The 24,883-nt window shown below is 37.2% G+C and overlaps 1 protein-coding gene across 1 annotated transcript in view; it reads left to right on the forward strand.

Moving 5' to 3' along the window:
• SNX2 (sorting nexin 2) overlaps positions 1–24,883 on the forward strand; it is a 55,764-nt gene that overhangs the window by 23,286 nt on the left and 7,595 nt on the right. Inside the window, exons 4-10 of the mRNA XM_084627710.1 lie at positions 5,006–5,072; positions 5,259–5,302; positions 5,427–5,568; positions 19,356–19,434; positions 20,604–20,679; positions 21,928–22,041; positions 22,277–22,370. Coding sequence (XP_084483836.1) covers positions 5,006–5,072; positions 5,259–5,302; positions 5,427–5,568; positions 19,356–19,434; positions 20,604–20,679; positions 21,928–22,041; positions 22,277–22,370 — 616 coding nt within the window. The remainder of the gene's footprint in view (positions 1–5,005; positions 5,073–5,258; positions 5,303–5,426; positions 5,569–19,355; positions 19,435–20,603; positions 20,680–21,927; positions 22,042–22,276; positions 22,371–24,883) is intronic.

Below are 24,883 nucleotides of genomic sequence, written 5' to 3' on the forward strand. Positions count from 1 at the left end.
GCTGTATATATGGTTATAAAGAATGCTAGGGAGTTTGTAACTGTGTGATAGAGAAAAATGTATTCTGCTTCTTGTGGTTGTTGACAGTTATGTTTAAGTTATTAAAGGTTGACTAAAAAGGGAAACACTTTTTATCTTGGAACAGAGGTGGTTTACATGATTTTAACTCTACATGTCAGTAATTTCCAGGGTGGATAAAAATCAATGATTTTTTAAAAAAAAAAAAATTGGATTTTTTTATTTAAATCAGACTTTTTTGATAGGTTTTTTCTCAAAAAGCATTTTATCTAAAGATAGTTTTAATTAAGATACATTATAGGTCAAAGATATCTCATCATGAAATAGGGATTATAAATTCTAATTCTATAGTATGAGACAATATATTCATGTAATGTTTAATAAAATTTTGTAAATGCGTTCCAGTAGTTCATGGATTAGGGACCCAATCTTATGGGGTCCAGGGGCTTCTGTGTAGATTATTTAGGTTAATCTTTCTGTCTACCCAAGGGGACTCAGTGCTCAGTCTAGAAGATACCATCAGAGATGCTTAGTTTTGCAGTTCTCACCTTTGGAGGGACAAATCCACAGTTTAACGTGCTTGTTCACAGCAAAAATATTTTTAAATAAATATATAGAGAGAGAGGTGAGAAATAACAGACCTCAACCCTACTGTCCCTCTGCAAATTTGTGTACACAGAGTCAATCCCTTATCCCTCTCTAAAAGTGCAAAGTTTCAATAAGTTCAATGAATAGAAGATTGTTGGGGGCAGAATAGATCTGGACAAGGAGAAGAAGTCTGGAGATAAATGTGAGAAGGGAAGGACAGGCAGTAGAAACAAAAGTGAAACTGTTGGAGCAGCATGTTCCAGAAGTCTTGGTCTTTCTGAGTATAGTCTTCATTGATTTGAGATCTACCATGTCATTCTCTCACTGGAAGGGAAAACCTGTAATGGCAGCAGGCCGTAAAAGAGACCCAGTTTGGGAATATTTTAATGAAGTTCCTCTACCTGTGAAGAATATGTATTCTAAATAACAACCAACAAGAACGCCCGTTTATGTAGAAATCCATGATTAAATCAAGTCTTCCTGACTAGAGATTTTTAAATCATGATTTAAGTCAAATCCACCTGGTAATTTCCAGTGTTTGAGTTCTTAAACAAAACATTAATTTAAAATTCCTAGACTCAAATATATTTTGGGTTTTCCAAGAAGATTCATATTTCTTGAAGTAATAGATTCTTCCTTCAGGTTAATAGTTCCATCTCCCCAGTGTTTCAAAAATACATTTATCCAAAACCCTATTTTTCAAAACTCAGCATTATCTGAATCCTTTCCTTGTCCCCCAGCATGAGATACATGCCCTTTGCAGCATGTATCTCGTGCTGGGCACAAGGAAAGGATTCAGATAATGTGGTGCTTCAGATAACAGAGCAGAGACCCTCCGCCAGGACTGCGAGAAGAATGAGCCCCCAGCTGCAGAGGAGGCTCCTACAGCAGCAAAGGGAGCCCTGTGCAGCCCCACTGTCATAGGAACAAGTGAGCAGGGCTGTGACAGCAGACCTGCAAAGCCCCCTGTGCTGCTGCAGAGCTGGTGACACACAATCCTTGCAGGCGCATGGTACACGGGGAGGCTGTGGTCCTGGTGGGGTAGAGCAGAGACTCCTGGCCAACACTGCGGGAAGGAGACAGCCAAGCTCATGGCTGCATGGGGAGCCACCCCACCCCACTTCTGAATGGCTCCTGTCTTCTGTTATTTGAACTCCTGATTTTTCTAGCTAAAATGTTCTGTTTATTTCAGAAGGTGGAGACAGCTACCAGGGGAGAGGCTGTTCTAGATTTGATTTTGACAAATAGCGAGGAACTGGTTGAGAATTTGAAAGTGGAAGGCAGCTTGGGTGAAAGTGGTCATGAAATGATAGAGTTCATTATTCTAAGGAATGATAGGAGGGAGAACAGCAAAATAAAGACAATGGATTTCAAGAAGGCAGACTTTAGCAAACTCAAGGAGTTGGTAGGTAAGACCCATAGGAAGCAAGCATAAGGGGAAAAACTATAGAAGATAGTTGGCAGTTTTTCAAGGAGACATTATTAAGGCACAAGAGGAAACTATCCCACTGTGTAGGAAAGATAGGAAGTATGGCAAGAGACTATGCTGACTTAACCAGGAGATCTTCAATAATCTAAAAATCAAAAAAGAGTCCTAAAAAAAGTGGAAACTAGGTCAAATTACAAAGGATGAATAGAAACAAATAACACAAGTATGTAGGGACAAAACTAGAAAGGCCAAGGCACAAAATGAGATCAAACTAGCTAGAGACAAAAGGGTAACAAGAAAACATTCTACAAATATATTAGAAACAAGAGGAAGACAAAGGACAGGATAGGCCCTGTTACTCAATTGGGGTGAGGGTGGAATAATAACAGAAAATGTGGAAATGGCAGGGATGCTTAATGACTTCTTTGTTTCGGTTTTCACCAAGAGGTTGGTGGTGATTGGACGTCTAACATAGTGAATGCCAGTGAAAATGAGGTAGGATCAGAAGAGGCTAAAATATGGAAAGAACAAGTTAAAAATTACTTGTACAAATTAAATGTCTTCAAGTCACCAGGGCCCGATGAAATGCATCCTAGAATACTCAAGGAGCTGACTGTGGAGATATCTGAGCCATTAATGATTATCTTTGAGAAGTCATGGAAGATGGGAGAGTTTCCAGAAGACTGGAAAAGGGCAAATATAGGGCCCATTTATAAAAAGGGAATTAAGGACAACCCAGTCAGTTTAACTTCTGTACCCGGAAAGATAGTGGAGCAAATAATTAAGTAATCAATTTACAAACATCTAGAAGATAGTAAGGTGATACGTAACAGTCAGCATGGATTTTTCAAAACAAATAGTGTCAAACCAAGCTGATACAGTAACAACCAACTGCCAGAGTAACAAGCCTTGTGGATAGGGGGGAAGTGGTAGACATGGTATATCTTGATTTTAGTAAAGCTTTTGATACTGTTCCGCATGACCTTCTCATAAACTAGGGAAATGCAACCTAGATGGAGCTACTATAAGGTGGGTGCAAAACTGATTGGAAAACCATTCCCAGAGAGTAGTTATCAGTGGTTCAGAGTCATGCTGCAAGGGCATAACAAGTGAGGTCCCGCAGGGATCAGTTCTGGGTCTGGTTCTGTTCAGTACCTTCTTCAATGATTTAGATAATGGCACATAGAGTATACTTATAAAGTTTGGGGACCATACCAAGCTGGGCGGGGTTGCAAGTGCTTTGGAGGATAGGATTAATATTCAAAAGGATCTGGACAAACTGGAGAAATGGTCTGAAGTAAATAGGATGAAATTCAATAAGGACAAATGCAAAGTACTCCACTTAGGAAGGAAAAATCAGTTGCACACACACAAAATGGGAAATGACTGCCTAGGAAGGAGTACTGCGGAAAGGGATCTGGGGGTCATAGTGGACCACAAGCTAAATATGAGTCAACAGGTAATGCTGTTGCAAAAAAAGCAAACATCATTCTGGGATGTATTATCAGAAGTGTTGTAAGCAAGACATGAGAAGTAATTCTTTCACTCTAGTCCGCTCTGATTAGGCCTCAACTGGAATATTGCGTCCAGTTCTGGGTACCACATTTCCTGGGTGCCACAGGAAGGATGTGGACAAATTTGAGAGCATCCAGAGAAGAGCAACAAAAAATGATTAAAGGTCTAGAAAACATGACCTCTGAGGGAAGATTGAAAATATTGGGTTTGTTTAGTCTAGAAAAGAGAAGGCTGAGAGGGGACATAACTGTTTTCAAGTACGTAAATGGTTGTTACAAGGAGGAGGAAGAAAAATTGTTTTTCTTAAACTCTGAGGATTAGACAAGAAGCAATGGGCTAAAATTGAAGCAAGGGAGGTTTAAGTTGAACATTAGGGAAAACTTCCTAACTGTCAGGGTGGTTAAGTACTAGAATAAATTGGCTAGGGAGGTTGTGGAATCTCCATCATTGGAGACTTTTAAGAGCAGGTTAGACATACACATGTCAGGAGTGGCTTAGATAATTAGTCCTGCCATGAGTGCAGGGGACTGGACTAGATGACCTCTCGAGGTCCCTTCCAGTTCTATGATTCTATAATTGGGAGTATACTGTATTCATTTGTCGAGCATCTCCACAAAATTGGTTTGTGAGCTGCACAGCATTAATCTCTTCCTTCCTAGACTGTTTCCTTGTTTCCTTTGAACTGCTTCTTGCCAGACAGATCTCTCCGCTTTGATGCGATTCTTGTTCCTCCACTCAAAACAGGCTTCCCTCTTGTTGCCCCTTCTGTTATGACAATGTGTGGATTTCATAAAGGCTTTAATGAAAGGCCTGACAAAGTCTGCATCATGCCACATGGAGTTTAGGAAGTGCACATGAGTGGTCAGGACTTGAGCAGTATCTTAAAATATTTCAGTTCCCCTTATGTACAATAAAATGGAATTTAATTCTCCTCCCGATTCAGTCTCCCCCCTTGCTCAATTAAAGGCGTCCATAATAGCTAGAAAAAACTAATTTGATATTTCTAGACTAATTCTCGTCTCTTTTCTCTTTATGATCCAGAAATTTAGGAAAATGTTTTAACGGAAAACATCTGAGTTTTTTTTTTTAACCCCATTTCTTCTAAGCATATGTCCAATCTGCTTCAAACTTCCTCTAGAAAAAAGTCTCCTTTGGAATAAAAAGAGACCTGTAACATTTCAGATGGATAAGGTTTCCCAACTTAAAGCCGTTGTGGCAGGGCTCAAAATGAAACTTATGGGGAAAGCATTTTTCAACCTTTATTATGGTAAATACTAGTGTCTTCACATTTTTCACTAAAATGGGATGGAAGGGGTCTCAGTTATGCTTTTTTAGGTCCCACACAGATTTACTGTTTTTCTTGTATCCACAGATGTAGTTGGGGGAGCTACCTTAATTATCCTTTGAAAGTTAACTCACTAGTATACTGTTAATGCTATACATTCTTCTCTCTAGATTGAAGAGGAAGCAAATGGAGATGTATTTGATATAGAAATCAATGTCTCAGACCCAGAGAAAGTTGGTGAGTTGGTATCTCAGACCCAGAGAAAGATTGCATTCTTTCAGCATTAACTTATCTGCTTGCTATTTGAAAAAAACTTTGGTTTTAGCATAATTTTGCATTTATTTATAATTCCAGCATATACGTGATTCAGAAGACTTGCCCTTGGATTAAGTACCTGTCTTTTAACTGTGTATCTTCTTACAGGGGATGGCATGAATGCTTACATGGCATACAGAGTAACAACAAAGGTAAATATTGTTTGCAACTACTTTTCATCTTGAATTTAAATATACGGAATATAAACTACAGTACACCTGAGTAGATGAAAAAATAACTGAAAATTAAAATATAACTTTTCTATGGATTTTTTAGACATCCCTTTCTGTGTTTCACAAAAATGAATTCTCTGTTAAAAGAAGATTCAGTGACTTTCTTGGTTTGCACAGCAAATTAGCAACAAAATACCTGCATGTTGGTTACATTGTGCCTCCAGCTCCAGAAAAAAGTATTGTAGGTAAGCACAGCTTCTATAAGGATGAACATATACATCCAATCTTTGACTCGGCTTTGTTTGTCTTACATTGGCCCTTAAATATTATTTAAATGTAAATATTAAAATTGTAACACATGGTGTCTGAAAATAAAATGTACAGTTCATGTCAAAATATCATTTGAACAAAATATCTTTCACAGAATGCTGCCAACTGCTTGGATCTCAGGCTCTTGAAAATTAAAATGGGTTGTAAATTAAAATTAAAATGCTTGTAAAAGAAGACTGTTTTTTAGTGCAAGTAGAGATTAGGGGAGAGAAGAGAACAGGAACAGTAACAAAAGCTAGTATTCAACAGTAAACTTCAGTTGAGAGAATATAGATACCTAACCCCCTCCTGGAGCATATAAGAAGTGAGGTAGTATGAAAAGGAGATCTGACCTAATGCCTGGCCTCCTGTTTCTTGTCCATTTTCCTAGATTTTCAGCCTAGTCCCTTTGCTTTGAGACTTTTTCATTTAACTTATTTTGTGTTCATTACCAATTGTTTGAAGTAGTATCCCCTGCGTTCCCTATTTAGTCCATGTCCTAACTTGCCTGTTCAGCTTTGAACTCCTTGCTAATATTTGTCAATAGATTTTTCAGTCCTTTTTGTAATTTTTGAAAATACCTGTTAATGTCCCCTTATTTGTCCTAATTTCTAATGAGAATAAGGCGCTTTCCCTTAAAGTGCGGTTCTGCTTTGAATAGTGACCCTGAATGACATCGGTGTCTCCATGAATGCTGTTTAGGATCAGATCCTAAGCTGGTATAAATCAGCATGGTCTGTTGAGCACATAGATGCAGGAACTAGTGGTGCTGGGGATGCTGCCGCACCTCCCCAGCTTGAAGTGGTTTCTGTCATATACAGGGTTTACAGTTTGGTTCAGTGGCTCTCAGCACTCCCCACTATACAAATTGTCCCAGCACCCCTGGTTTAGCAAAGATCTACCTCCAGTGTGCTCTCTTAATAAAGATGATTTCTGGTTGCCAGTCCAATTATTGTGGGCACTAAGAGTAGCAGCATTTCTCTTTCTGCATCACACATATTTAAGGCTCTCAAGGCCAAATTAAACATTCAGTTACACCCATGCAAAGCCATTACATTCAATGGCTGTAGATGGGTGTAACTGATTGGAGTTTAATAAGCAATCTTGTTTGATACACAAGGAGAAATAGATTCTATCTTCCTCTCCTGTAGCTGTAATTGGCATCTTAAGGTAACAGAAGTAAAAAGTAGTAAAACTTATTTTTGTCACTGAAATAAGTAAATATTGCTGAGTATGCACAGGAAGCAAATCTTTATGTAAAAATGGTACCTTCTTATGCAAGTCACTCTACAGTGTAGGACTGCATTTTAACTTGTCCTCATAACTTAAATATCTGCTCTCAATAATCTTCACTGGCCTCCTCTAAGGCAATGGTATAATCAGTACTTTATACCAGATGGGTGTCTGAAGTGTGCTGCACTAACAGTATGTAATCTCTTGTGATTCTGTTCCTCTACTGATATAATCTAGCTTCTTATTTGTCTTTTCTAACTGCAACTGTGAACTGGGCTGACTTTTAATTACTCTTCCACAGTTACCACTAAATCATTTCTGTAGTGTGCTATATGATTGTTCCGTTTTAGTATGTACACTACAGAAGAATCGTTTAATCTGCATTGGGATGATAGCCAGAGAATAGATTCAGTGCAGTATATTTCAATGATTAAACAATGGGTAACTGATTCATCTAGTAATTTTGTTCTAAATATTGACATGGCTGGAGGTGTGTTAAATCTGTTTATTGCTCAGAGGTGTGAATTGATGTTCATTTGTAAAGTTTTCACCAAAGGTGTTCATTCACTTCAGGTTGTATGAGTGTTCTACTGAAATTAAATTAATGGATCTAACTTTTATCAACTGTTAACAGAACAGGGAGGTAGTGATTTATTCAGTGTAAAAGTCAGCCAATTCTGATCTTTCCCCCCCAATCTTGCTGTATATGATGCAATAGTCTTGTTAGATGCTCAAAACATGAAGCCCTCGTTACTTTTTGTCCTTCTCTCTTTTTTACTGATCTGATGGATAAAAAGAGAGATCCTGGCAGCTCTGGCCAATTTGTACATTATGGGGAACACTTGTGGAATTAGCTGTTTTCTCTCCTTGCTCTGTCTACAGTGAACAGTTCCCATCAAACCCCCAGACTTGAAAAATATGTGGTGCTTGAAAGTGTCATGAAATTCTAGAGCCACAGGGTATCATTGCTCTAAAGTGTCTCCTATAAACAGGGTGAGAGCAGATACTGGACTAGACTAGATGTACCTTTGATCTGGTACTGTATGGCAGTTTTCACATCTCTGGAAAACCAATTTTGATTGTATGAATGAGTCCAGCTGAACTAGACTAGGTTTGTGTGTGTGTGTGTGTCATTCACAATGAATGCTGATAAAAACCTTTACCCCACAGAGTTCCTATAATCTACACAAATTGTGGTAAAAAAAATTTTGTTGGGATCACTTTTATATTTTTATTCTTGCTTATCACGAGCCCACTTATACAGGGTTTAGAGGGAGCTATAAAAGCTCTTAGAAAAAGCTTGGAAAAAATTAAACCCCAAAGTTGTGACTTCAAGGTCCCATATTTTGGGACCTTGTAGGGCTAAAATTGAGTTGGGGCCAACCAAGCCTGAGAATCTTCCCTTTGCAATGAATGGGATAAAATTCCTATTTCTAGCCCTGGGCAGTTACGAGATGCCTTTTAAAAAGGGAAGAAGGAGAATCTAGGAAACTACAGATGGGTCAGCCTCACCTCAGTCCCTGTAAAAATCATGGAGCAGGTCCTCAAGGAATCCATTTTGAAGCACTTGGAGGAGAGGAAGGTGATCAGGAACAGTCAACATGGATTCATCAAGGGCAAGTCATGCCTGACCAACCTGATTGCCTTCTATGATGAAATAACTGGCTCTGTGGATATGAGGAAAGCGGTGGATGTAATATACCTTGACTTTAGCAAAGCTTTTGAAATGGTCTCCCACAGTAGTCTTGCCAGCAACTTAAAAAAGCTGGCTAGATCGTCGGGCTCAACAGCTCAATTTCTAGTTGGCATCCAGTATCAAGCAGAGTGCCCTACAGGTTTTTTTGTTCAAAATCTTCATTAATGATCTGGATGATGGGATGGATTGTATCCTCAGCAAGTTTGTGTATGACACTAAGCTGGGGAGAAAGATAGATATGCTAGAGGGTAGGGATAGTATCCAGAGTGACCTAGACAAATTGGAGGATTGGGCCAAAAGAAATCTGATGAGGTTCAACAAGGGCAAGTGCAGAGTCCTGCACTTAGGATAGAATAATCCCATGCACCGCTACAGGCTGGGGACAGACTGGCTAAGCGGCAGTTCTACAGAAAATGAGTTGGGGATTACCGTGTACGAGAAGCTGGATATGAGTCAACAGTGTACCCTTGTTAAGAAGGCTAATGGCATATTGGGCTGCATTAGTAGGAGCATAGACAGCAAATTGAGGGAAGTGATTATGCCCCTCTGTTCGGCCCTGGTGAGGCTACATCTGGAGCATTGCATCCAGTTTTGGTCCCCCCACTACAGAAATGATGTGAACAAATTGGAGACGGTCTAGCGGAGGGCAACAAAAATGATTAGGCAGCTGGGGCACATGACTTATGAGGAGAGGCTGAGGGAACTGGGCTTATTTAGTCTGCAGAAGAGAAGAGTGAGGGAGGATTTGATTAGGAGTCTTCAGCTACCTGAAGGAAGGTTTCAGAGAGGGTGAGCTAGGCTGTTTTCAGTGGTGGCAGATGACAGAACAAGGAGCAGTGGTCTCAAGTTGCAGTGGGGGAGGTCTAGGTTGGATATTAGGAAAAAGTATTTCACTAGGAGGGTGGTGAAGCCCTGGAATGGGTTACCTAGGGAGGTGGTGGAATCTCCTTCCTTAGAGGTTTTTAAGGCCTGGCTTGACAAAGCCCTGGCTGGGATGATTTAATTGGGGTTGGTCCTGCTTTGAGCAGGGGGTTGAATTAGATGACCACCTGAGGTCTCTTCCAACCTTGATCTTCTATGATTCTGTGATACCTGATCTCAAATTTGTCATTGTTGCAGGACTAAACATTGCCCAGCTTCGCCTTGTGCAGGTATAACTTGGAGGAAAGAAACTTTTCTAGGCAGTTGCTTAAAACAAAGGCCTTGTTCTAAGCTTGTTTGGAGGTTTGGAATGTTTGAGGCGATAAAGTAGTGAGCATAGAGCAACCAGAGTAGTTAAAGGTGCATGATAAAATCACCACATGGTTCCAGAATTTATCACATGGCTCTACAGTTTATCACATAGACATTGCCAGTACATGTGCATATTATATGTACACTGCAAAGGTAGAAAATTGTAGGGACTTTTTCCAGGGTTAATGGATGTTTTATGCAGTACAGAATTTCTTAAATAAAATAAGAAGCTTTTAAAAAATACTTTTTTTTCCCCCCAAAATCTAAATGTAACCATTACCCAGGGAATGGACAACTTGACAGACTGAAGAGTATGATGCATGCAATAACTGTTCATTATTTGAATATACAATAAAGATAAGTCTCAAAAGTTGCAAAGACTTTTAAATTAGTGGCTTAAAATCTGTTTCTATCAACCAGTAAAATGGAACTTTTATCTACACATTTATCATGCACTCAGATGGTGAGTTCTTATTTTCTTCATTGTAACTTACATCATTGCAAGAGGACTAGATTCATCATCTAACAAAATAGAGGCCAGCAACATTTAGCTGTTGAATATTTACCAAAACTACTGAAGTCCAGATTGCTGTTTCTGAAACTGTTCTGGAAACTCATTTTCTTGCTGCTATTGCTGCAAAAACAAATACTCACTTCAGTTTTTCTTTAACTCCTGGACCTTATTCCTATAATAATAGGAAAGGGCTTCTGTACCATGGAACTTGCTTTTTTTCCACTTGTTCTTAGATTGCCAGAGGGAAGAAACTTGACATCATGATCTGTAGAATCCGCTGTTTGGGGGGGGAACCCCGTGAACTCTCAATTTATATCTGCTTATGGAGCACTCTTGGCTGCCTAATATTCCTGTTTCCCTATAGACGTTTTGCAGTATTGGTTCTTAAAGTCAGATGTTTCAAGGTTGAAGAATTTACTTGCTTAGGAGTATCAGGATAGACATGGAAATTAAACACGTATTGTTTATTGTGCTAATAAAGGAGATGAGTTAGCTAGAATAATTAATGAGGAGCCTCTGGAGCAGTGTCTTAAATTTATTAAATAAAAAGCTGAAGTTTAGTCAATTTAAACTTTCCTTAAACTGGTGGGTTCTCAACTTCTTATAGTATACACTATATCAAAATAATTTCTTATTGACCTCCTCCCTTCTCATTCATCACCACATAGACTACCTCCCTGTGTGATGGTATAACATCCCTATAGCAAGTGAAGGATTTCCTTATGTTGAAAAGGAATAGGAAATTATTTAAAATATTTTTGGCTGTCTTTTTAATGCAATTGAGCAGCTTTAAACAAAGATGAGATCCTGCACCATGTTTCTGGCAATCAGTGGACAATCAGCAAATGCTCTATGGATTACAATTTGAGAACTAGTGGCTTATAGGAATTTACCAAAAAAAAATAAAAAAAATTTGACATTGTCTGTAACTTCGAATTTCCTGGTTCTTGTTGCATCAAGTTTAACCCTTAGGTATAACCCTTCAACAAAATTTAAGAGAACATTAAGGTCACATAATTAAAAACACACAAGTTAGGAAACACCACAATTAAAGTTACATATGCAACTCCTAACTCCTCTACCTTGTGTATTGAGTCTTTTATTACAATACTGTTTGTCAAGTAAATTTTTTCTATAATTTTAATGTATATGTATACTTTATTTTTTACATTTGTTTATGTCTACGCTAATTTCAGTATTCTAAATGTTTTAGTATATCTGACTTTTTTTTTAAACATTTCATATTTTGTTTAAGGCTTGTTTAATTTATTACCACCAATGTATTACATACCATTTTGTTAAATTTTAAGTGTATTCCAAGGGATAAGGCCATTAATTTACACCTAATTCAGTTTTGTAAATTGATTTGGGCATATGTTCAGAATTAATCTGTATGTTTAATGTGCAGTGTGTTGTATTGGTATAGTTTTATGTATTCTTTTAATATAATGTATATCCTTAATATAAACTATTTTCATGGACTCTTGTGTATAGATTACACATTGCATTTTGTAGTTTTGTGTCTGAGAAATGTGCTTACGGAATTGAACTTGTATCATGCATATAGAGAGAAGGGGGTACAATTAAAGTTTAAGTGTGGCATTTCCTGGCTTGGATTGCTTACTTGGGAAACTTCTTTGTTCTCCTTATGGTAATGTATGAAATTTCCTAAGTTTTTAAAAGGAAAACATGATGAACCTCATTGTCCAGGGTTTCAAAGCTCTGTCTTTCAACAAATTGGCAATAGTTTGTGTAAAACCTATAATCTGTAACTTTTTGGTTAGACACCACCAGAACATTCTCTCCTCTAACCTTAGGAAAGCTGCAGGAGGGAATCCCTCTTGCAAACTTTAAAAGCTCATGAGCTCTATCAGAAGGGTTTCCTTCTCTGTTTTAAGTATTACAAATCGTGCAATAATCACTGCTGCCCCTTCACCACTTCAGTAAATGTGTAAGTATGTGGCTAGTTAGCCATGCATACACAGCACAACTTTCCCTAGTTGCTCCCTGAAGAAGCTTTGTGCAAATACTATCAAGCATAATGCTTGCTTATGTAAGAAGTCCCCTTGATATCAAGTGGACTACTCAAGGCAGTAAGCACTATGCTTGGTAGTGGTTGCAGGATTAAATAAGTAGGAAAACAAAACTCTGTATAAAATGTACTGCATTATAAGCAGTGCACAACTTTCAAATTTGATCCGGTCAAAACCAGAGTGCATGGGGGAACATTAAATTGTACTAAATAAGGGTTATTTCCTTGAATTTTGAACCTAAATTTCATCTGTCATCCCACTTTTTGCTGTCATTGTCTTCATAAATTACAAAAGGATGTGGTCTCCTGAGCACCACCTGGCCCAGTGTCTGACTGGATCCTTAAGGTGGTCCAGCAGCATATTCAGTTTGTCTGTCACTGGCGATCTTATCACACCACCAAAGTTCTTGACATTCAGGTGATTATCAGTCATGTAGCAACATTCAGATGTTGGCCCTGTTTTGAGCAAGGGCTTGGACTAGATGACCTCCTGAGGTCTCTTCCAACCCTAATCTTCTATGATTCCGTGCTACACATGCCACTAGTGATTGCCACTTGATAAGAAGCAGTTGACAAAGACAACAAGAATCAAAATAATCCATTTGGTGTTCTTCACCCTTTTTCTGCACCCATGTATCATTTCTATACAGTAGAGTTGATAGAACCATGCAGCTATGCAGTAAACTTGATGTCACAAAATGCATACAGAGGCCACTGAAGGGCCCAAAATTTGGTGGCAGCTGGTGCTATATGAGTGTCCACATCTTTCAAGGGTCTTCCAAGCAACATCAGATGATGCCGGATATTTGACAGTTTCCAGCTGCTCGATGTCCCATCTGGACAGCGTAATACTGAGCTGGTTGTAATTTGGAGCTGGAGGCTGCTTACTGGTAATGACGGGGGACTTACCATTTTATAATGATTAATAACCAGACCAATGAACACTGCTTCTTGCCCGACTATATCCACCGTCCACTGCTTTGATTCACCAAACGTAGCCAAAAAAGCAATGTCTTTGGCATATTCAGAATCACAGTGCAGAATATTGTTCATCTCAACACCACCAACAGCTGCCTCCTCAAGCTTATCCATCAACCAAACAATGACAATACTGAACAATAATCATGACAGAACATAGCCTTGCCAAACTCCTGTGGAGGTAGGAAACCATACTGTGTACCTGCCATTGACTACTTCTACCAATGACACTGTCTTCCCAAGGATGCTGAGTCATATCTCACTAACTTGCTCGATGCACTGAATCAAAGGCCTGATGGAAGTCTATAAAAAGTACTGCAAATAGCTTATTAATTGAGATGCCTTCTGAAAAAAGCTGTCTGGAGGTAAAGATCTGTTTGACAGTGGAATGAAAGCCACAGTGGGTATCCTGATCTTTGCCATGAAGTGCATTGAGACATTAACATATAAGCAAAGACTTCCCTGGCACTGACAACAGTGTAATACCTCTATAGTTGCTACATCTGGCTGTGTTGCCCTTTTTTGAATATCAGAAGAACACCTCTTCCAATCAGGGATATTTGTGTGCCAGATGTTATGACCAAGCCTGTGCTGCCATGATAAAACGGTCTTCAGCAACTCAGGGGTGATGCCACAAACCCCTGGTGTTTTCCCAGACTTTGTCTTATGGATTGCGATCCAGATCTCCTTTTGTTGAAGAAAAGTGACTCTTTGAAATTCCTGCCTTTCCTCAAATAAAAGAGGGGCTTCAGGTGAAGGACAATAGAGGAGCATATTGTCGTCTATCGACACAACTCTCTTGCAAACTCTTGCTGATGCTGTCGTCCCAATTCTTTACTAGGTAGTCTGGTGCCACCTTCCCCAACAATCACTGGAAAGTTGGATATAGGTTGCAGAGATTGTCCCAAGTGGCAGTCTGTTCAAAACTGGCTAAGTTGAGTGCAAGGATTCCTTATCTTCTTTACATAATGACTTGAAGATGCCTCTGGGGTCAGTACGCTCGAGTTGTGAGGGTGTGTATACTGAACTACCTGTGACATTCTGGTCAGCTGTCCTTGTAGCTGAAACAGACGAGTTCTAGGCTACTGAGGTGAAAATGACCAGTGAAACCTTGTGAAAGGGCCATTGCACCACAGCTATAGAACTTTTCACCTAAACAAGCAAAAAGCCACGAGAATTGTTTTTATAATAGGGAAAAGCATGTTGACTCTCTGTTCTTGAAGTAGAAAGAACCATTTTTGTTCACACATTCAAAAAAGTCACTTTTGGGCAGAGACCTAGCTGAGAAAACTTCAGCTTGAAAGGTGAAGTCCTAGAAAACTGAACAACTGAAAAGTGGGGGAATGAGCAGAAATGTATCGTTTTAACTAGTTATCACGGTGATTCCGGCTGCAGTAAATAAGGCTTCTGGTATTTGTTTGACCTACTGTCTACTTTTATAGGTAATTTATTAAATTAAAAGTAATAGAATGAAAATGTTGGGTGTTTGTCTATCATTATTATTAAAAATGCACTATAATATAAAGAGGTCTTCCTTAAGAGGCAGGTTAAGCATATTTAGGAGCCAGTTGATAAGCAAAACATTTCAATTGAAAAAGAGCTCAAGAAAAAATAAAATTAGAGTAGTGATGATAAAATACTTTCATAAATACACAGGTTCAAAGATTGTATCAACAATTAACTGAAGGCCCACTGAAAAAGGCCTTGTATACAAAGCAAATTTTGTTGTGAGAAAGGAAATAAGTGATAAGCTATTGGCTCAAATGCTTAAAGGGATTCAAGAGCAATGTATTATTCCACCAATTAAAAACAATCTACAGAAGACAGTTACACACTCTGATATATGTGCTACTTTGGTTGTTTATTATGAAAACCTTTATTCCTCAGATACTCCAAGCTCCTGAAGTTATTCAAAAATATCTGGAAGTAGCAGAGTTGCCAAACAAAAACACAATTGATAAAGAAATTTTAGACAAAGAAATAACAGAAGAAGACATCTTAGAGGTTAGCAAGTAGGAAAAGTGGTAAAAATTCAAGGACCTGACAGCTTTCCAGCTGAATTTTATAAGTATTTAAAGAAGTATTAGTATGTCCCTTGAGAGGTACCTTCAATATTATTCCATTAGGGGAGGGCTTCCATAACACATGAAAGAAGCCACTGTTATCCCTAAAGTTGGAAAAGACCTTACCTTGTGCTGCTCTTATAAGTGCATATCACCGCTGAATCATGACAAAGATTTTAGCAAAAATACTAGCTAGCCGATTGCAGGCTATGCTCTTGGTTTGTACAAATCCAGATTAAATTGGATTCACTAAGGATAGACATGTGAGACAATATTCTGATAGTGCTTGGAATCATCTATAATGCCAGATCAAAAAGAGATCCGTTTCTTTTGTTCTCACGTGATGCAGAGAGAGCTTTTGATAGAATAGAGTCGAACTCTGTCAAGTCCCGTCCCATATGGTTGCTGGCCCTCCGATCCTTAGATGGATAACTACTCTTTATATCACCCCAAAAGCATCTGTGTGAGCTAATGAGGTTAAATCTCCCCTGTTTGAATTACACAGAAGAACTTGGCGGGGATGTCCATTGTGTCCCCTTTTTTGCACTGGCAATGGAGATTTTGCACAGAGAATAAGGAACAGTGAATTTATCACTGGAATAGAACTTGCAGGGACAAAGCAAAAATAGCTTTATACACAGATGATGTAATACAATTTTTCTCTGAACCAAATATTTCCCTAAAATTAGTTTCTAAAGAAATCTATTACTGCAGGAAAGCATCTGGATTTCAGATTTGGCATAATTTACTTTAAATGCTAGCTATAAATTTGCCAAACTCTGGGATGTCATTCCTTCCAAAAATATTTAGGTACTGATGGGTAACAAATTCTATAAAATACCTGGGAATTCAACTCTCAAGCTAGAAGAGCTCTCTGATTTAAATAGTAAGTCCCTAGTACTACAAATGAAAAAAAGATCTGGAGTGCTGAGGGAAGTATGCAATTTCTTAGTTAGGAAGAACAGCCACAGTCAGAATGAACACATTGCCAAGGATATCTTTTCGTGTTTAAAATCTTTTTATAATCCTTCTAGGAAAAAAAACTAGCAGAAATGCAGAGGACGTTAGAATTTATATGGAGTAAGGGAAAAAAGAGTGAGCACTGGTGCTTTATATAGACCTATTAAACAGGATGGACTACGTGTTTGAAATATTCTGTGGTATTGTCAAAACGGTTAGCTCAAAGCAGTTGTGGACTGGGGGACTCTGACACAGCCAAACTGGGTCTTTGTTGAACAAGAAAATTGACAGTGAAAACATCGCTATGTTACCAGGCATTAATAAAAAGTCACACCCTCCAGAAATGTATATACATCTTTTAGCGAAGACTACTCTGAATTTGAAATAGAACTAGAGAGAAACTATTTTTCCTCTCCAGTGATGCCCATTACAAATAATCTATTTGAAAATAATCCCTTGTTAATCCAAATCACAAACCAGAGAGTTTTTTACAGATTGGGAGAGCCATGGAATCACAGAATCATAGAGTTAGAAGGGACCACAAGAGTCATGTAGGCTAACCCCTGCCAACATGCAGAATTACATATGGTTGGCCAGCTATTCCATAAAGAAACTTTTCTAACATACTTAGAAATCAAAACTAACTTTAACTGGCCCAGTCCCCCATTGTACCAGTACTTTCAAGTTAAGCTTTTTTCCCTCAACTTTATAGAAAAGCTGTTTTATACAGAATAGAATAGAAGCTAATTTGAATAGAAGCAATGGTGTCTGATCAATTAAGGAACAGAAAAATAACGAATTGATATTAGTTTTTCAGACAACTTTCCTAACCAAAATAAAGTCCATATATGACATGCTGGGAAAAGGATCTGGATAGACAAATTACCCTGGGTTTGAGCTTGAGATTGATTGTCCTCTTTTCAGTCTGTAGCATGATAAAATAGCATTTCCTTATCACAGCACACAGGGCTTAGGGGCGGAGGTGAGATATTGGAGAAACTGTGGTGAAAGAGGAAATTTATATGCATATATAATAGACATGTCCAGTCATCAGAGTGTATCGGGATGACATTTGTAACTAAATATTCAGCAATTTGTGATGTTTGTTACCAAAGGATCACTTGGTAATTTTCCTGGGGCTTCCAAGTGGAAATGGTCATACTAAGTTAGTGATAGCTTCTCATTTGAGAGAGGAAAAATAGTCCATCTATGTAGGAAGGTGGTGATTATGGAAAATTCACTCACCAACTGCAAACCAAGCAAAATAGAGGATAGATACCTTAGATATAAGGTTACCATGTAGTCAAAATTCAGACAGTGTACACACCTGCAGTGGAGGAAAAAAACACTCCTGTCCAATTTTTTGAATGTTAACATTTGATAGACACATCTGGTCTGTTTAAATATATGTAATCAGAGCTCAATGTAATAAAATCACCAGAAATAACTGTCACTCAATCTAATACAATCACTAGAAGTAACATACCATAAGTGTAAGGAGTGTCACTGTGTAATATAACACCCTGCTAAAAAGAGACAACTGATGCTAATATTATTGTGTGTCTTTTTAAACAAAAACTCACTTCTGTAGTGATTGTTTTGTTTCTGATATTTACATGGCAAGGATTTGTATGCCTGTTTACTTCCGAATTTAGTATTTAAAAAAAAAAAAGGCAAGAAAATACACTATATTGCAGTCTATTCAATAAAGTGGCAAACTTTTTAAAATAGAAGTTGCAGCTTAATTCTGTAGAGTGTGAATTCCTAATAAGTTTCAAGTCATCTGACTTCTATTAGATCACATTTATTTTATTAGGGCTGTCAAACAATTACAAAAATTAATTGTGATCAATCACCGTTTTAATCGCACTGTTAATAATAGAATACCAACTGAAATTTATTATAAGTATTTGTAGATGTTTTTCTACATTTTCAAATATATTGATTTCAATTGCAACACAGAATACAAAGTGTACAGTGCTCACTTTATATTATTTTTTACTACAAATATTTGCACTGTAAAAAACAAAAGAAATAGTATTTTTCAATTCACCCCATACAAGTACTCTAGTGCGAGCTCTTTATGATGAAAGTGGAACTTACAAATGTAGATTTTTTTTTTTTGTTACATAACTGCACTCCGAAAAGAACAACATAAAACTTTAAAGAACTACACGTCCATTCAGTCCTACTTCTTTTTCAGCCAATCACTAAGACAAACATGTTTGTTTACATTTATGGGAAATAATGCTGCCCACTTCTTCTTTACAATGTCACCTGAAAGTGAGAACAGGCTTTCGCTTGGTACTTTGTAGCTGGCGTAGCAAGATATTTATGTGCCAGATATACTAAACTATTTGTGTGCCCCTTCATGCTTCAGCCACCATTCCAGGGGACATGCTTGTATGAGGTGAATTGAAAAATACTGTTTCTTTTTTGTTTGTGAATTGAAAAATACTGTTTCTTTGTTTATCTTTTTTACAGTGCAAATATTTGTAGTAAAAAATAATATAAAGTGAGCACTGTACACTTTGTATTCTCTGCTGTAATTGCAATCAATATATTTGAAAATGTAGGAAAACATCCAAAAATATATATATAATAAATTTCAATTGGTATTCTGTTATTGTTTAACAATATGATTAAAACTGCTATTAATCACTATTAATTTTTTTAATCGTGATTAAATTTTTTGAGTTAATGATGTGAGTTAACTGCGATTAATTGACAGCTCTACTTTTTATAATTGAAATTGTTTTAAATATCCAAAATGTTTATCAGCAGCTGTGTACTTGATTTCAGAAATTTGTCGTTTGGGAATTTTGAGAAAAGCATACTGCATACAATATCCATTATCTTTCTCTGTATGCCTTGGTGCTGATTTTCATGTAACTTTGACTTTAATGCATAACATTCAAGTGAGCTTTAATACCTTTATAGTTCTAAGCACATCAGTTATGTTCATGATTGCCTCATGGTAATGTAAAATCAATATCACATAATTTTCTTCAAAGGCATGACCAAGGTTAAAGTAGGCAAGGAAGATTCATCATCTACAGAATTTGTAGAAAAAAGAAGAGCTGCACTAGAAAGGTAATATATGTATTTATATTTACTGCATTCGCCTAGTATATTAATTTACTAAGTAGGCTCTGTATGCCCAGTCTGATCCAGCAGCTTGTACAGTTCTTGGGCTGCTGGATCAGATCCGGACAATTTTCTGACTAAAGTATGGCCAATTAATTTTACTTCTTAAATTCAATTGCAATCTTAAAAAAAAAAAAGGAAATAACAAAAAAGACTCTAAGTTGGACACCATATTAAAGAGACTTGAACAAGAATGATGCCTTAATGATTATGGCAGGACCAAGCAAACCTAGATCATCCCTGATAGGTTTTGTCCAACCTGTTTTATAATATAGATGGCATTGTTCATTTATAGCTACACTGCATGCTGCAAAGTAGTACTGTAAGTCAGAGCCAAACATAACAGGTCCTTGCCCTAAAGGGCTTACTTGGGTATTGGCAAAAAAAAAAAAAAACACAACCGTGGGACAAGACGGGACATATAGCACGAGACTGTTGTTCAAGCAGCAATAGATCTTTGTGTTCCAAGAAAAAGCAAAAAGTAAATTTCTCAAAAGAAAGCAAACCTCAGAGCTGTGAATTCATTCATCAGTTACTGATAACTTTACTCATCAAGGGATGAATCTAAATTTGGTTGCCATCCGATGAAGTGAGCTGTGGCTCACAAAAGCTTATGCTCAAATAAATTGGTTAGTCTCTAAGGTGCCACAAGTTCTCCTTTTCTTGGTACTCCTTAGGTTTCTTGGCTTTTCTTTAGTGTACCCATGTCTTCCCATTTTCAGTTGCTTTGGTTTTGTAACATTCTCTTCTTGCTATATGTAAACAAGACTTCTCTTACTGGTATTTCATAATAGTTGTTGGCACAGGCAGATAACCAAATGCTGAGTGTTTGATATCAGCTTGGGTTTTTTGTGGGGTGGGAGTGGCGAGTAGCAACATACTCAAACATGATTGTAAATCACAGCAGAGAGGTAAAGGATTGAAGGGGCATGGAGACTGACCTATCTTCTAACCCTTAGAGGTGATTCCTCCACAACAGGGGGCTTGAGCATATTGGCAGAATGATTAAGGGAAGTTTGCACTGCTGCTTGCTCTGTGAATAAGGACATTTCCAGTGCTGTCAGGAGCACTAAATTGTTTTAAGTTATCTAATATTTTATTTTTTAAAATTATAGGTATCTACAACGAACAGTAAAACACCCAACCTTGTTACAGGATCCTGATTTAAGGCAGTTCTTGGAAAGTTCTGAGGTATTCAAGGTTTTTTTTTTTGTTTTGTTTTGTTTTTAAGTTCTCCTATTTGTTCTCTAGTTAATAATGGTACTTTATACAAGGTAATATATATTCTCATCTTTAGATATGGAGACTTAGTCCCATAATTTCCTGTGCATTAATATTAGATTATACCTTCAGTGTGATAAAATGGTTCAAGGTACAAAAACAATGGACTACAGAGTCTCTTGCCTTTACCTCTTATTAAAATGTAAATTAGGTCAGTAATGACTTCGAAGTTACCTGACTGCTCAGTAGTTTATGGGAAATAAATTGCTCTGCCCAGCTCCTGATGGACAAATGTCCAAGTCACTAAAATACACATGGCACTGCTGTTGGCTGCTTTCAGCAGAGAGTTGAGGGATTAAACTGGCATGGAAACATAATTATCCTCTCACCTGTAACCCCTGAAGTCAATGTTGAGATTTGTTGGTGGGGGTAATATGGAGAAGTTTGCACTGCTGCTGGTTGTACTATATCTGTTCTGCGGATAGAGGACTTTGGTCACCAGTGCTGTCACTCTAACGCATTTCACAAACATTAAATAACTTCAAAAATCTCTATATAAAACACAATCAGTTTTATGGATGCACATAATGTATCTGCTGTAATACTTGTCTAATAAGCCCATATCATTATCCTAGTCATGTTACCCCTACCAAACCTAAAGAATCACATCACTGACAAGTGCATCATTACTGGGTAACTTAAATATTAATTCTCATGACATTCCTGTGTGAGGTAGGTTTCAAGACTTAACTTATATTTAGAAATTAATATACACAAACACAGTGTGCTCTTTTGTACACGACCAAGATATTCTCTAAAAGATTTTCATAATGTATTGAAATATTCTTATAGCATCTCAATGTATTTATTGTTTTGTACTATATCTAAGCTTTTCTGTCTGTTTCTTTAGTAGCAGTTTGCTCTCTGTAGCATATAGGTGGCCAGTTAGAGCCTTTGGCTATTTTGTAATAACTTTTGACAAATAGAGCGTTTGTTCCATCTAAATGTAAAGGTACAGAAGAAAAGCAAATGGAAAGTCTGTATTTTTAAGTTTTCCTCTGAGAATGTAAAAGTAGTAAATTTGAGAAATTAGGTTCTACTATATTGAAATGTATGAGAGTGAAGAAAACACTACATCCTTTTCAGTCCCTCTTGTGCCCAGTTAAACCTCCAGCCTTTTAACCGGTTTGTTTGCCCTTATTTGTCATTCAATTCCAGCTGCCAAGAGCAGTTAACACCCAGGCTCTGAGTGGAGCAGGAATATTGAGGATGGTGAACAAGGCTGCCGATGCTGTCAACAAAATGACAATCAAGATGAATGAATCGGATGCAGTAAGAGCTGATTTTTCTACTTGAATAACGAGACAAATTAATGAGACTCAACAATTGAATTTTAAGGCTGTAGGAGTAGAAAATGGGATATTAATTTACTTATTGGCTTGGGTTCTCAGCTGCATCAGTTGACCACTATGGTTGTACGTGGTTAATTTGTTCCTTTAAAACAAGGAATGTAGTTTGTTGTTGGTAACGTAATTTGTACTGCTTGTTTTTTTCAATCTTTTGCCAGTGGTTTGAGGAAAAACAGCAACAATTTGAGAATCTGGATCAGCAACTTAGGAAACTTCATGCCAGTGTAGAAGCCTTGGTCTGCCACAGAAAAGGTAGGTTTTTTTTTTAATGTGGGTGTTAATTTCAGTGCTCAGGAGTTAAAATTCTTTATTAAAGCAAACTATTTCATATTGGTGTTAAATTGAATTTTACTATAGACTTGCAACTAATACAAGGTAAGTTAGCCAGAGACTCAAAGTATACTGTGGTTTAATACAAAACATACACTAACTTTCCAACTTAAAATTACCTTTATTTTATTTAAACTTATCAGACATTTAGGAACTTCTTTTGTATCCCTCAACTTGCATTTTATTATGCATACAATTATGCATACAATTATGTATACAATTCCTATTATACCCAGTAAAGAGGGAATTTTTAAAGGTTGCTATATTGATTATAGCATTGGATTCTTTTCTCAAGAAGACTTGTTTGATTAGTACAAGCTTTGCATGAGTGAACTGTCTGCCTCTGATGGTACAAAACATGGGTGATACACAAGTTTATTCTACAGGTGATTACCAATTCTACTCTTAACAGTCACCCTTACAGGTAAAGCTAAAGCAATTACAAAGGACGTATTTGTTTTAGAACAAGGTGGCAGTTTTAACAGTTGATGCAAAATGACTATAGGTAAGATAAGTCAAGAAATGCTTTGTTGTGCATTCTGTATGTCTTATGTATAGTTTACAGTGTAAAAAGCAAGATTATGAATTTAGACATTTAAACAAAACGAGAATAAAAATTATTATGTAAATCTATATGCAACATGGTCAGATAAATGCTGCTGTTGAAACTAACCCTTGAATTAAGCCAACTTTATTTTGAATAAGTCGTCATTGCATTTAATTTGTCTTTTTAAAAGTAAAAATTATCAGTAGCTGATTTTTTGTCTGATCAAAGTGAATGGGATAGAGAAGGGATAGCTTAAACCATTGCATTTCTTTAGCCAGACAGGTTTTTTTGTGTACAGGGCTTAATAGTGCTATAGAGTATCAGTTTTAGATTATCAGCTATGTCTCCACAACAGAAAGATAGAAACATAACCTTTTTAAGAAAGTAAAATCGTAGCTTACAGCACATTATAACATTTGAGAATGCAGCAAAACTCCAGATAGATTTGAAAACATAAAATACAGAATCTTTGTCCCTTATTAACACACTGGAAAATCCTTTAATGATATGTATTCTTCCTCATGCATCCCATAACGCAGGCCCTGTGCCTGCCTGACCTGCTAGTTAGACCTGCTAAGAAGAATAAACAGTGGTGTCAAACGGGAAAGGACTTTATTAAACTCTAAGCAAACATTAACAAATATCTACTGAGCATGCTGAGTGACTGAAAAATTGGTGGACTTCAGTTTCAAAACTTTTACCAAATGCACACTACTCCCTGTGCCAAATTTCAAACTACAGTCATTTTGCTGTAACCCTATATTTAATAATTTTTCCACACTTGGAAGTGTGGAATTTTATCTTAAATTGCTTTCCTAAATCTCAAATGAGATTTTGCTCATGTTTTAAAAATTGTTGATCTTCAGGCAGAGATGGCGTTAAAACTTCAGTCTTAAAGATAGATATTTCAGGATGCTATGAACACATGAAAATGGAAACTTGCTTTGGTACTATATAGGGAGTGTGATCAGTGGCTGCTAGAATTGCAAATGACTACCAAAGAGTTATTTTTTGAAAAAGCCATAGATACATGTATTTGTTTAAATACCTGAAAAGGAGGAGGAAAACTTTAAAACTAAAGTTGCAAACATTTGTTGTCATCATTGGCCCTATTTATGTGGTGTTGCTTTTTACAGTCCATTGTTACCTTAGTTATAAGTTTTGTCAAGTTTCCAAATGGATTACCTGTGACATAAGCTAACATGCACATAGGCAATTGTTTATCAAATCTTGTTTGTACGAATTAACTCAATACAGCAAGATTATTAAAAATGATTTGCATAAAATTAAACATGAAAATTAAACGCGTGTAAGTATTTTTTGAAGATAATGTTGAAATATCTTTTATTGGATTCATATTATACTACGTGTAGGTCATCTTTCATATACTGATGTAAGTGCACCTAATTACAAAGGTGCCACCCATGTGATTATGGCAGCCTTTTAAAACAGAAAACTGACTTGCCCATCCTTTACCATGAGAAGATTAGAATTGGGGGTGGAGGGATAGGAGGAGGCAGTGTGTATTCTGCAGCAAGTACCCTTAAACTCAATGTCAGTGTTAATTTATTCTCTCATGAAATAACTTCATTCCTTTCCACCCTGTTTCCAAACATGTGCATCTGTGCTTCATAGTTGAACATTCTTATTGATATAAAACTAGTAAAGACATATTTTCAGTTGAGCATTTTTGAGCATAAGTTTTTGCTTTCTTCTCCAGGCAGCATGGCTCCATTCACTGGGTCTTTGTTCTTGCAGTGTTGTCCAGACAGCCTAGCTCAGAACTTCCTTTTCCCCCGTGTGTGCCAGGGAAGTGGGGAGCATAGCCACACTCAAATACACATTCCCTAGTTTCCAAGGCCTCAGGTGATGCGTTGTTCTCCAGGCA

This window comes from Lepidochelys olivacea (assembly GCF_965140295.1).
Source record: "Lepidochelys olivacea isolate rLepOli2 genome assembly, chromosome: 5".
In the NCBI taxonomy this organism is placed as follows: domain Eukaryota; kingdom Metazoa; phylum Chordata; order Testudines; family Cheloniidae; genus Lepidochelys; species Lepidochelys olivacea.